Source organism: Aythya ferina (assembly GCF_964211825.1).
Source record: "Aythya ferina genome assembly, chromosome: 21".
NCBI classification, from domain to species: domain Eukaryota; kingdom Metazoa; phylum Chordata; class Aves; order Anseriformes; family Anatidae; genus Aythya; species Aythya ferina.
The window spans coordinates 7855730-7869251 of NC_140319.1; the positions used below are offsets into that span (position 1 = coordinate 7855730).

The 13522-nt window shown below is 41.3% G+C and overlaps 1 protein-coding gene and 1 long non-coding RNA gene across 5 annotated transcripts in view; one reads left to right on the top strand and one right to left on the bottom strand.

The window, feature by feature from the left end:
• Nucleotides 1-7726, top strand: part of MMEL1 (membrane metalloendopeptidase like 1) — a 56731-nt gene extending 49005 nt beyond the window's left edge. For all 3 annotated transcript variants that reach the window (XM_084494688.1, XM_084494689.1, XM_084494687.1), the window contains 6 exons: nt 1-120; nt 1236-1369; nt 1664-1729; nt 3964-4059; nt 4325-4401; nt 4777-7726. In XM_084494688.1, coding sequence (XP_084350814.1) covers nt 1-120; nt 1236-1369; nt 1664-1729; nt 3964-4059; nt 4325-4401; nt 4777-4876 — 593 coding nt within the window. In that variant the 3' untranslated portion in view covers nt 4877-7726. The remainder of the gene's footprint in view (nt 121-1235; nt 1370-1663; nt 1730-3963; nt 4060-4324; nt 4402-4776) is intronic.
• Nucleotides 4392-13225, bottom strand: LOC311422042. 2 transcript variants are annotated; one of them, XR_014685158.1, is made up of 6 exons: nt 12932-13225; nt 12516-12615; nt 11018-11130; nt 10079-10156; nt 8503-8660; nt 4392-4850 (listed from the first exon to the last, which is right to left on the bottom strand). It is a non-coding gene; the product is annotated as an uncharacterized lncRNA (long non-coding RNA). The 2 variants fall into 2 exon arrangements; XR_014685159.1 differs by having other exon boundaries at nt 10083-10156; nt 12932-13170.
• Nucleotides 13226-13522: the final 297 nt, after the last annotated feature.

Here is a 13522-nt window from a genome sequence, read left to right on the forward strand (position 1 = left end):
TTTTTCCTGCTGGGATTCTACAGCCTCCATTCTTCAGCAAACACCAACCACAAGCCCTGAACTTTGGAGGAATCGGGATGGTTATTGGGCATGAGATTACTCATGGCTTTGATGACAACGGTGAGAAGATATTTCAGAAAACATTCTTTCAGTTGCGCTCATTACATTGTAAAAAATTGAAGTTACACTGCTGTGACTGAAGGATCTATGCATACTATATATGTACCTGCTCAGTAACTATCTGGTACCCACACAAGCACGCTATAAGTGTTCTGTTGAGCATATTGCAGGGAATGTTTCATGAACTTTGTGGGTCATTCAGGATGCAAGAAGATTTTAAAAATGAATTGACTCAATCACAATTCTCAGGAAAACCTGTTACTTTTACAGCATCATCAGATTAGAAATATTGTCAGAACAAGCAGATATTCTGGCTTCTAAATGAAAATGAAATCTGAGAACTATATTCCTCATTTGTTCATTCTGATGAAAGAGCTGCTGGTAGTGTCTTGAAAACAGGAGACTTTTTTTCCAACATAAACTTCTGAAATAGATTTACTTTATTATCTTTCTTTAATGTTATATAAAATAGTTTTGAGCAAAAACTTCTGATAGCATAAGCCAGTAAGTTCTTATACATGAATTTTCTTCATTTTTTTTAACGTTAGTTAAGCTTGTACACATAAGCATACAATATAGCCTCAGTAATCTAGCAAATAAAAAGAATGCTTTAGCAAGAGAGCTGAGAACACCAACTCCAGAACTGTAATTCCATCTTTCTCCTGTTGTGGCAAAATAATTAATTCTTTATGAACCTTAGTTCCTATAATCACATGGATACACAAAATAAGCACCTTAGACACCTCAAAAGAAGGTAGTAAGTTTTGTTTTGTTACATGATGTCTGGGTAATCCAGTTTGAAATAGAACTGGACCTTAGTGTCCTAACTGAGGTCAGGGCTGCCAGCCGAACAACGTATCGTAGAATAATAGAGAATAGAAGAAAGGAACACAATAAATTTTATCTGTACTCTTGTGCCAGAGGAGAATCAACTGCACCAAAAACATTTCTGGTAAATTTCTAGAGCACAGTCCTTCTAAATCAAAGGAGGAAAGAAGAGGAGGTGGCGTGACTTGAGCAATAAGAAGAAACAGGTGCTGCACTGGAAGAGCAGCTGCTGTGATTAACAAACTCTGGCTCAAAGCTAACCTTTTTTCCTTGGATTTTTCACATAGGTAGGAATTTTGATAAAGATGGAAATATGTTTGACTGGTGGAGCAATTTCTCAGCCATGCATTTCAAGGAGCAGTCTCGCTGTATGGTTTATCAGTATGGGAACTACACGTGGGAGCTGGCTGGAGGACAAAATGTAAGTATCATTCCCAGAAACAGGCATATTTAGGATCTTTTGATTCTTTGGAGGAAATGGATATTGAAACAGCAAGCTCAAGCACTTGGTTCAAATTCTTCTAATCTATGGCTTTTACCCTATTCATTTTTTAATTTTAATTTCTTTGTCCTAGCACAAAGTCACTGCTACCTTCTGTTCCAGACATGACTTTCTATCTGTGCTTTATGACAGTGCTTCAGCTTGTGGTTTTATGGTTTTTAGGGTTACTGATGTTACTGGCTGCAGAGGAAACAAATGATTGTTCTTTTACAGGTCAGTGGAATAAGCACGTTAGGAGAAAACATTGCAGATAATGGAGGAGTCCGACAGGCTTATAAGGTAACTCTCAAATATACTGTGAGTTAATTTTACCCCCGAGATCCAGCAATGGGGCTGCTTTTTATAGCATAGACAATTTGACAACTGACATGTTACTGCCCTATTCTAAAACTGGAAGCCTCAGTTACATATCCGGAAGCTTATGTCCCAATAGATCCAAACCCAGTAGGACTGATGGCATTCTTTCACCCAGGAGAAGAACACCTAAGTATCCCAGCCATAATTTGGTGTACTAAAATGCTTGATGCTGCATACTTTGGTCTCAGGTAAACAAGGGCCATGTTCATAAATAGGTACGGTGTTAGGGAGGAAAAAGGTAAAGCACCTTCCATTTTCTAAAGCCTCTAATCTGAAAATGGCAGCTACAACTTCAAACAGCTTGTCACACAGCAACAGAGCATTAATTTCATGGCAGTACCATTTTGTGATATTATGAAGCAGAGCAACTGTTTTTTTCCAGGTTTTTCTCTCACACTTTTCATCTTTGATCTCAAAAGTGACACGTCAGGTAGGATGTGAAAAGAATATTTAGATGTACCCTCTCCTTCCCGAGAGGGATACAGAGCATATCTACCGAAGTATGTCTCTAAAATTCTAGCTCGTTTTGTTGCTTGCTTTGTTTTAATAGCTTTAGGAAGATAACGGACAGAAGTTTCTTCTACCTTGCTGCTATTTATTCTGCTAGTAAGTAGAATAAAAATGCAAGAATATTTAGTCTCAGAACTACCTGCCTATTTCCAAGGTAAAAAGGTTGTTTCAGTCAGTCAGTTACTTTGAAAATAAGAGGAATTTGAAAATAAAAGGAATGCAACTGGTATGTCAGGGCACAACGTCCATGCTGCAGCTGAAAACCAATGTTGTTCAGCATGATATTATCTGTTAAAAACACCATTGCATAATCATCCTATTTCTCCTGCTACATGGGGGGAAGACAGTGTCTAGCATCAGGGAATGCTGATGAACCATGTTCCAGGTTCACAAACCGTCGTCACGAATAGGAACATGGCATTTATTGGCACAAAGGCTCTTTCCACGTGGAGCTCGGGTGTGAGCATGGAATGTTCTTTTCTAAGACAGATCTTAACAGATATCATGGGAAAACTTCTTGTCTCCAGTGTTTTGAATACAGTGATAGTTAAGGGTGTTTATGGAAGAATATTCTGAGTTTTTAGAAATCTAAACTGACAATTGTGACTCTTGAGGAACGCCATTAGAATTAATTACTTCATTAAAATGAATATGTACTTGGTTCTGAAAGGCATTACAAACGTGGAAGAGTGGTGTGGTACAACATAATGTCCTGCACACGGATCTTCAGAGGCTCTGTGGTATTGAATGTATTTTTACCCTCAGCTCTACTTTTTACATTTTGTGTGCTTTGGAACTACCTCAGCATCTACAGGGATAAGGTAATAGAGCCTTTGAAATTAACCAGCATGAGGACACATTAACTTGTCTCCGTTATGTCAATATAGCTAAAAAAAGAAAATTGGCCAATTAATGTGTAACAATAAGAGGTAATGGATTTAACATTGAGCAAGATTATTACCTGATATTTTATAAGCAGTTACCTGAAGACACAGAAATCATCAGTACAGAAGCGTGGAGGAGACTTAACACTTTATTTCCAGATACAAAAATTCCAACAGAAAGAAGTCAGATGAAAGCTGGTGATTTTACTTCAAACTGCAGTCACAGGCATTTGGTCTGAGTTGCTTTATTGATCTAACATCTGTCACCAGCTGTCACACGTGGGCAGGCTTGCTTCCTGAGACGCAGCAGCAAACCAATAGTCCGTCAGAGCAGTAAAACGGTGTACACCACCTTGCTGAAGAAACTCAAAGACAGCTCCAGGCATCTCCCTAAAGAACACACACAGCTTCTGGCCAGTAACAGCTACTAATTTGAAACTCTTATTTCCATGTGAAAGTATGGTATTTTTCCCTTTTTCACAAACAGCTTTCAGTTCAAAGATTGCTTCAGAACCTGAGTGCAAATTATCTTGGTGTATTTGTATAGAGAAGTCAACAGAATGCTTATGACTTTTTTTTTCCCCTCCATAAAATTAATCATTCTCTTTGTATCAGAAAGATGAAAATTAGGAAAATACAGAATGGCAGACATGCTGGGTTCACATACAGTGTGACTGAAATCTCTAGCCCCAAAGTAACATTCAAAATACTCATCACGTTTGAATAAGCCATTCTCTGAATTGAATCTGTGATAATTTGTAGGCTTATTTAAAATGGCTGGAACGGGAAGGGAAGGAACCGAAGTTGCCTGGACTAAATCTGTCCCACAAACAGCTTTTCTTCCTCAACTTTGCCCAGGTAATAACCCTTGGATACCCACTACATGCTATGTGAAAGTATAAATCGGGTTAGTCTAGAGTTTAGAGAGAAAATCAGTGTTGAGTTCTGCTTGGAAAGTTGTTGTATCTATTCTGCTTCCTCTATAAAACATATTCCCAACTATATTGTACCAAATGGGATGTCTCTTAGAAAAAAAAAAAAAAAATTTGAAAAACAGGGAGAAGGTATCAGAATTGAATTCCCTTTAATACTGACCCACTAATGATCAATTTTCCTTGTCTAGGTTTGGTGTGGTTCCTACAGACCAGAATATGCCAGCCAGTCAATAAAGACAGATGTTCACAGCCCTCTGAAGTACAGGTGGGTTTATTTACTGATAGCATCGCTTGGTTCAATGCCTTGCACCAATACAGCACAAAAGGAGAGAGCGGCTCATTGCTAGTAGCTGGCTGCTGACAGACAAGATAAACATAGGCTAACTTTCAGAAATCCTGCCACAGTAGGATGCTGCTGAAGAGTACATTCCTTTACTTAGCCTGGTGAGTTTGCCATCTTACAGAGAATACTTGTTGTAGCTCTTAATTAGCTGCATGAGCTGTGTTCTTCTTGCAGAGCTCTGAGACTGGAACTGGGTTATCTGACTGTAAATCACCTCATGGACATAGCTTTCTGTTTTCCAGAGCAGTGGTCTCCATGCAGTGCATCCACATAAGTAAGTTCCTTCTCTTTGTTCAGGGTGATGGGATCTCTGCAGAACTTCGAAGCCTTCTCAGAGGTGTTCCACTGTAAAAAAGGCACATCCATGCATCCTGCAGAAAAATGCAGAGTTTGGTAACCAAAGGAACACTGGCAAGAATGACAGATACTCTGGTGACACAGTGAACAGTTTTTGCCAATGACGTGCCTGATGTTTTCCTGTTCAGTCACAGCCAAGGCCAATGGTGCAGCTACTGTAGTTTGAATCAAGGAAACTACAGCACTCAAGCTCTCATGGTTCCACTGGGAAGTGCGAAAGAATCTCAGTGACTGAGGGGCTGTGCTGAAAGCCACAGTATGCTCCAGAACAGACATGACTGTTTGAAACGACATCCTGACTGTTACTAAGATACCACATCAGGGTTACAAAGACTAATTCTTAAAAATAAAAGACAAACCAACAAGCAACTACAGATCTATTTTTCAGAAAGGAACAATACTTTTAATATGTCCTACAACTGCGCCTTCTGAGATTCAGCAAACCTGTTTGAGGTGTTTCACTGAACTGTTTTCTAGTATTCCGATACCGTTTCTGGTGCATTCTTCCCAGGTTCAGATTAGAGCTAGTTGAAATTCTCATATTATCTGTCTACTTTCACTTTGATTACTGCTTTGATGTAAGAGATTGCTATTTGTCTTGATATGTTACAAAATGAGCTGTATGTTAAAATGCCTGTCAGCTGCTGACTTAATGCAGAACTGCACTCTCCTGTTTGAGTTCTTCTGCTCCAAAGAGCAACTGTATCATGACCTTAAAGTGAGGTATTACTAGGTAGAAAGATCAATTTTAGGAGTAGAAATTCTATTGTTATGGATAAAACTACAGGGTCTCTTCCTTCAAAGATATATTTTAAAAGATGCTTATTCTTGTAGAAGTGTATAAAATTATTTTGGGCAAACAATTGAATGGAAACAATTAAGTAGTTTTAATCCCAAGCCTGATCATTTTGCCATAGTCTATTTTTCAGTATTTACACTTGAAAATATGACAAATTTTAATTAAAACAAAACCACAGTAGCCAATTTAGCAAGGATTTTGCTATAGAAACATTAGGGTGGCTTTTTAAGTAACTTTTCTAATATGATGATACTATTTTAAACTGCCAACACTTAATAGTGCATTTTAAATACTCTTCCAGCAAATGCTTTTTCTTTCTAGCACAGGAATCGCTGGAAAGCGAGATAGTAACTACGAGTACTTAGCTCATGAAGTGCCAAATCACACTGCTCATTTGCTTCACTTATTTTGTTTGCACACCACTAACAAGAGGTTTGATCGCCTACACAACAGGGAATGAAGCAAAAATCACTTAAGAGGAAAAGCTTTGCCCAACAGAGATGACCCACTGAAGTATTCTGGCCTATTTGACAACAAGAGCTGGATAGATCACTGAATGAAGCCCTCTAAACTTTGTTCGTTTTATCTGCTACAGTGAAATCAAGTTGCAGATAAATTGCAGCTTTTACTGTAGCTGGGAATATATAGTTCAACGGCATCTTACTTCTATCTTCAAAGTAATCTTGGAAGATTACTTTGTCAGAGAATCAGTGCTACCTCAGGGATTAACCACTCATCTGTGCCCTTCAAAGTCTGAGTTAAGTATAGAAGAGAGAATAGTACTTACATAGGGTTGAGTTGCAGGTTTATTCCTTTAATCTCTCTTCAAAAGATTAAGAACAGACTGTTCAGCACTCACTAGTAAAGTTGCCTACTGCAAACAAGTCTTACACAAAGCACAGAATTTGGCTTTCACCTCAGCTAATAGAGGAAAATTGTTTCACATCTAATTCGTTTCTGTGCTGCACCTCAGATGACTACATACACAGGCCTCTTCAAGGAAATGCAGCCTAAATTGCATTTGGTTTTATGTTAAAGCTGTGTCTATTAACTGGGGAGAATTGCACTTGAGCCCTTTCCAGAACAAACAAAATTGTTATTCTACACTGAGATTAAGCTCACTTAAATGGCTCAAAAGCTCTCAAAGGAAGCCTTTACAGAACCAGGCATGTATTCCTCTACCTAGGAAAAATGGGATCAGATCTGCAGCAAAACACCTCTGTGAGCAGAATTTTTCCAGTAGGGTGAAGTATTTTCTTCAGGAGCTTCTGATTTCTGCCCAGTAACGTTTATTTGCCCCCTGTCTTACGCATGGCTTGGTGTCCTTTAGCAGAGGGGATGCAAGTTAAAGCTAGGAAGTAACAGACACAAATGGATAGCTTAGACATTAATGAAGTTTTGGTTCAAACTGACTGGCTTCTGACTCCATCCAGAACTAGAACAATGCCGCGAGACTGCAGAAGTAGCAGGAGACCATTGGGATTCTAGTGCCCTAAAAGGCTTCCTGCATATTACATCATTTTACACCGGCCATCATCAGGGAGGTAAGAGGCCAACACACCAACAAACTAGTGAGAATTAAGACTAAGTTCTGCATAACAACAGTGCTTTAAGGTGCTTGCAACTAGATGTTGAAAGCAAGCCTAGTAATGTTCCATTTTGTTTTTTATCCACTGCAACAACAAAGTAGTTTTGCTCTTGAATGATCCAAATGTTCTTGGCCCATATCTTGTTAAAACTGTCATAGAGACTAGGTTTGCATTTGTTTCTGGATTGGATTATACATGTAATAGGCTAGAAACTTTATTGTTTCTGAGGTGTTATCTATGTAGCTACCAACATGACCTAAAACCTGTAGAATGAAATGCTGTCCAAGCTTTGTCCTGGGCATTAAGTGAGGTTAACCGTTATCACATCTAAAACTGATTCTTACTGATAGATCATTTGACTACTGTTTCCTATCTGAAGAAGTTTAATTTATTTTAGCATTAAATGACTGGTCACAAGATAGTCAAGTGCTCTGACAAATCAGCTTTTGTAACTTGATTATATGTGTATGGTGGCAGGCAAAATAAACTGTATTTATCTGCACTTTGTCTATCTTCATTTACTCTGACTTTCCATGCCATGCTGCATGTGCATAGTAAAGCTGAATTTCTTATTCAGGCAATAAAAATGTTTCCCTTGTTTATCTAACACCTTCACATGGCTCTTCCAGTAAGCTAAGCCAGCCAAAGTGCATTTCTTTCCTCTGTCTTCGTGTACCTTTAAGAGCCTGGTGTTCACGGTGCATCAGGACTCTCCAAGAAAAGCATCCTGGCCTTGAGATGCCTTCAATTTCCCCCCACATACCACAGTAATAGACACCCATTTTCCCAGTTTGTTCTGAGAGAAAGGAGCTCTCCCTGGGGCTCTAAAGGGAGTCCTGCTATGCTCTGAACATTATGTTCCTTTTGCCAGCTTTGCTCAGAGCTGAACAATAACAGTTAGGTCTAGATTAATCTGGCAAATACAGATTTCATAACAGCTATCAGTAGTTTACTTACCATCATGAAAATGTTTTTATTCTAGGGTTATTATAAGGAGAGAGACACTTTATATACTACACTGAGCAGTAATTTGTCTGCTAAGTCTCTAGTAACTGTACCTCTGGATAACATACAATTGGAATACTTAAGGGACAGTAAGGAGAAGCAAATTTGATGAAGAACTTGAAAAGCTTTTGATGTAAAATCCAAGAGAATATATGGAAATAAACAAAACCAACACACACAGAAACCAACACATTCTGTTAATTGCCAACACGAACAGTATCACAAACTTAAGGATAGAATCTGGCATGGTGTCTTGATGCATATCGTACGTACTTGTGTTTGTAGTGATGCAGCAAACATACAGGACTACTAATGCATGAAGGCAAGTTTACCACAAGTAAGCAGTATGGAGAACAGAGAGTCCTTGTGGCTTCATTTTTGCTTCATTTTTCCATGCTCTTTTTCCATTATCTGGTGACCTCCTGACTTCACTGCAAGAAACACAAGAGTAATGATGGCTGGGGAGCAGGTTATATATCCCAGCGCATTCCCAACCTGCTGGAAAGGTCCTTTACTCATGAGACAATTCAGAATTATGCACAAGAGCAAAACCATGCAGTTACAAAAGAAGAGTCTGCCAAAGTTGTGACTGATAATACAGTGCTATAAACAGTTTTAACTGGACTATAAGAGCTATAAGTATGCTACAAATATTACAGTGGTATTAACTTAAGTACTATATAGTTACTTGAAATGGTCCTGGGGCTGGTCAGATTTGCATCTAATCCTTGTCTGAAAGCACAAGCTGTTGTCCTGGATTACTACATTCACATGGCAGTTCTGGCCTAGAGAATTATTTTATATTCATTCACTGGAGTCTTAGCAGAGGGACTGTGAAACCGTCTGATACCCAACTGCTAGGCAGTCACTGCCTACTGCTGGGAAACTCAGGCAAGTGACAACAGTATATATATGCCAAGCAAGGGAACCAGCACACAACTGTGCAGAGGTCAGGTGGAGGAGGTTCACATGGCTGACAATTTAATTACTCTGCAAAATCATTAAGCTCTGGAGATGTGCCATTAGAAGTTCTGGCACATGCAACTGCTAAAGGGATAATTAAAATGTGCCTGGGAGGTTTTATTCCAAGTTATTATTAAAGCACATGGAAGTTACTTTATTTTTCTCTTCTAAGTTTATTATGCCTCCCACCTGCAGAAGAATCTCTCCATCTGTTGCTTTCTGTCTTTGCCAGCACAGCCCAAGTGCATAAGCTACAACCACCCATCACGGTCCCACACGTGCCCTCTTATTTCACCCCTACTGCGGTCATAAATCCCCTCCGCAGTCACAGCCCCTACATCATGATAGCTACCAGCGACCTTGATGACACGAGAAGAGACACGAGCTCCAAGTAAGTTGCTGCTCTGCAGCAGGTTGCCTTTCTGGAGCCTGGTCGGACTTTGGTGCTTAGTGGATCACGGAGCAACTTGGCTGCACGCAGGCATCTTTCTGTCCTAGGTGCACCCCATCACCAGGGGGGTCCCCGCGGGTGGGTTTGGTGCTAGCCCAGCTGCCCCAGGGCACCACACAAATTGTGAGAGGGCTCTGGCACTTGGCAGACTGAGGGTTTGAGTTTTTCCAAAACTGAGAAGAGCACAAAAAGCTAGGACCCCAGCCACATAGCAGCCTGGAGGGGGGAAATAAAAAAGCCTTCATAAAATTACATATAGCTCCTACACACAGGTATTTAGACAGATACAAGGAACTTCTGCACCTCTTGGTACAGGAACCTTTTGTTCATTTATTTTCTGCCGCTGAGATGTTCTTACAGATAGCAAATTTGGCTCTTATTTCATTTCCCCAGGGCCCCGGCAGTCACTGTAAAAGAAAAAAGTGTTTCCCTTACTTGCCTGTGTGCAGCACACCGCACTGAGACTGCAGCAACGGCATCTTCTCTGGGAATGGTGTGTTCAAGAAGTCCCACCTGCAGAGGAATAACACCCCAGATCATCTCAAACCACAGTGCCCACACCCACCTCTTACGAGTATTTGGGAAGTCCACGGCCAACACAGTAAATCAAAAGGGTTTATAGTTTTGTGAGGCAAAATGGGCATAACTAAAACAAATTTACTATTTGGAGTTACATCTTTAGAAAGAGATAGAGAATCTAGAAGGAAGAAGCTTTTTGTAGCTTAGGCCAGACCTCAGCCAAGGTTTTTCAAAACAAAAATGGATAGTGAAAGGACATCTTTCTAAGGAGAAAAAAAAAGTTCATTTGTAAGGTACACCCCCTTCTCTCATGGACATTTGCAAAAATTTAACGCTGATACTTAGAAACTTATTCTTCTGCCTCCCAAATTCAGAACCTTGTTTAACCTAAGAAAACTTGCCTTTTCCATAGGAAAAGCAGCAGTGACTTGTTGAATTTTTTTTGACTGTCCCATTCCCACCTCTCAGGTCTCAGGAAGCAAATGCAAACAGTTTCACTTTAATTCATGTGTGAGTAAGCATCTAAGAGGAACTTCAGACATCCTTCCTTGTTTAGAAAGCTGCTGCTCAAGTCCAACAAGCTGCTATTCTTCCCCTCTAAATTTGGAGAGCATTGCTGCAGCAGTTACAACAACTTCTCCTAATCTGAAGCCTGGCATACCACAGTGTTTTAGACAGATAAGTCTGAACACACGACTGAGGTAGCGTCTGGCTGGCAGTCTCGAGACAAGGTTGGAAAAAAAAAAAGTATCGTTCACACAACAGTTTTACAGAGCATCAGCAGCAGAGTGCGAGCCAGCAAGAGCAAGGAGCCAGCACGCAGAGACCTGACCAAGTAACTCGTGGTGCTCCTACCTGAGGTTTCATGCTTTCCTCAGCAGTCGTAGAGCTGTGATGACTTCTCAGGTATTTTCAAAGGAACGTAGTCACCTGGGGAGCCCTGTGTGTGACCATCTTTTTCCTGTTACCTGCACGAGTAAATAATGCATTTCACATTAGTTAAGAATGAAGCTGTCCCAAAATGAAAGCTTATAATATTTTTTAAAGGAATGCCCAACAACCCAGAGCTTTCACTACTGAAACAGGGCTTATGCGTGCCAGGAAGTAACAAGATGCATGCTCATAACCTGCAGAGCTTTCTGACACATTTTACCCCATGCATTGTGCCCTACCAAAACCAATAAAGCCCAATCAGGCACTCACACACTGTACTGCTTCTGTTATTTATGGCTGCTTCCAGGCTATGTTCTGTGTAAGACCTGTTTGTGTCTGTCCTTAGAGACGTGGGTGAACAGCCCCCAGCCCAGCCCCTCCACCACCCCTTACCCCCAACCCTACACAGCCTCAACCACAAGAGCAAACAAATGCAGGTAACGGGGCAGAAATTGGAAGCTGCTGCAGAAAATACTTCATCCTAGTGGAAAATTCTGTTCACAGAGGTGTTTTGCTGCAGAGCTGATTTTGTTTTACATTCCTAGGTATTTAAGCATCACAGAGGCTCTGTTACACATCCAGGAAAAGCAGATTCCCTTCTGATGTTTTCCAGGAGGGGAAGGGAACCCTTTCCTGCTCCCATGCTGCCACCTGGCGACAGAGCAGGCTCCAACTCCTAAAACAGACCAAAAGATTAAACACGAGCAAGATTTTTCAAACTCCAGTACGTAAAACCCACGCCTTCTGTAGATGCCACCCACACTGCTTCTGTGGCATGGTTTGCACTTCAGCTGATTCCCAACATGAGTTCTCTGTATGTGCCTGGGAAATAAGGTGCTGCGGACAAGAGGGAAGAGGAAGCGCAGGAAATTCCTGTCGTACATCAGTCGTCCCCAGCTGCTGGTTGCCAAACAATGATTGGGCTGCAGGACACGGCTCTTTGCAAAAACAAAGCCACAATTGCTGCCTGAAGGCTGTGACAAATCCCTTCTCCAGGGGAGAAGGCTGACCCAGTGCTACTCGGCTCTTCTTCAGGCAGTTCTCTGACTTCTTGCCATTTGGGGCTTTGGTTTGAAAGTTTGTTCACGAGAGCTTTTAACTAAGGGACGGACATAACCCTTCAAAAACATGCATCGCAGAACAAGCAGGAATAAACCACTAGCAGGTTTTACAGTCAGCCACGTGGTTTTGGTGGAAAACATCCAACCCCATGAAGCATAAGCCAGCTGCCGAAGAACTAATTCAGAGAAAAAGTCAGGAAAAAAAAATTGTTCACCCAATGAGTGTTTCTATGGATTTTTTATGATATATTCAGTAAGTCATACACATTTTGCATGGGCATCTTGTAAGCAAAACCCTTCAGTGTGATCAGAAGCACTGTTGGAAAAAATACACTCTCTAAATGTGCTTTACACCTTACCCCATTTGTCTGTCCACATATAAGCAGTCACAGCATCATATGGAGAGAAACTGGGAGGTAGAAGAGATTTTCCAGCACTGGCCGACACCTGATGACTGAACTGAAACAAAGTGAAACACAGCCACGGGAAGGTGGTTTTATGGTAGCTGTGCCCTCTGGTGGCTAAAAATTAAAATTCTTACAAACTTTTCAAGGGCTTTAGCTTGATAAAATTGTTGGCTAACACAACTCAATGAGGGATTTCTAGCCAAAACATCCGCTGTGTTCGCACGCAAGCAGCAGAACTACCACATCTGTTTTACCTGCTTTTAGTGCTTTGCACCTAAATATGAGCTTACCCAAAGGTCAGGCTGTTGTCACAACTATTAGGAAAGAAGAAACCCCAACGACCCCGTGTCTCCTCCAGAGCTGCTTACCGATGAGGGGAGGGATCTGCTCCCCTTGCTGGGTCCTCCCACCTGAATCCAGGGCCTGCCTTTTACAGCTCCCAAACCACCACCAAGCGTTACCAGCAGCGTCACTGCTACCCAAGGAAGCACGCTGGTGGCAAAACAAAAATGACAAAGCACAACAAAAGCGTGCTTTGAGCTCTCAGAGAAGTGACAGGAAGGCATTAGAGGGTGCCCAGTACTGCAGTGATCCAGGCTGCTTCCTCAATGCCAGGTGAAAAAAATCAGGTGAAAGGAGGACTTGGATCCCAGCTGCTGCCTGTAGGGCCACCCAGTGGGCAGGTGTAAGGCTTTTCCACCCAGGTGAGGAGGTTTTGGGTGGCTGGGAGGCACAGTGCCTGAGGAGGAGCTCTGTACAATTCAGCTGGGACGTGTGAGCGGCTCCTGCTTACCTCAGGGGGTTCAATATGTAAAGGTGATGGAGTCATGAGAATATAGATAGCAGACAATAAGCAACATAACCTCCTTTCACTTCACAGAAAGCTTCTTTGGAAGGCTGACATTTGGTATTTTCAGGGGGCCAAGTGGCCACGTACCCCACAGAGACAGGACCCAGCA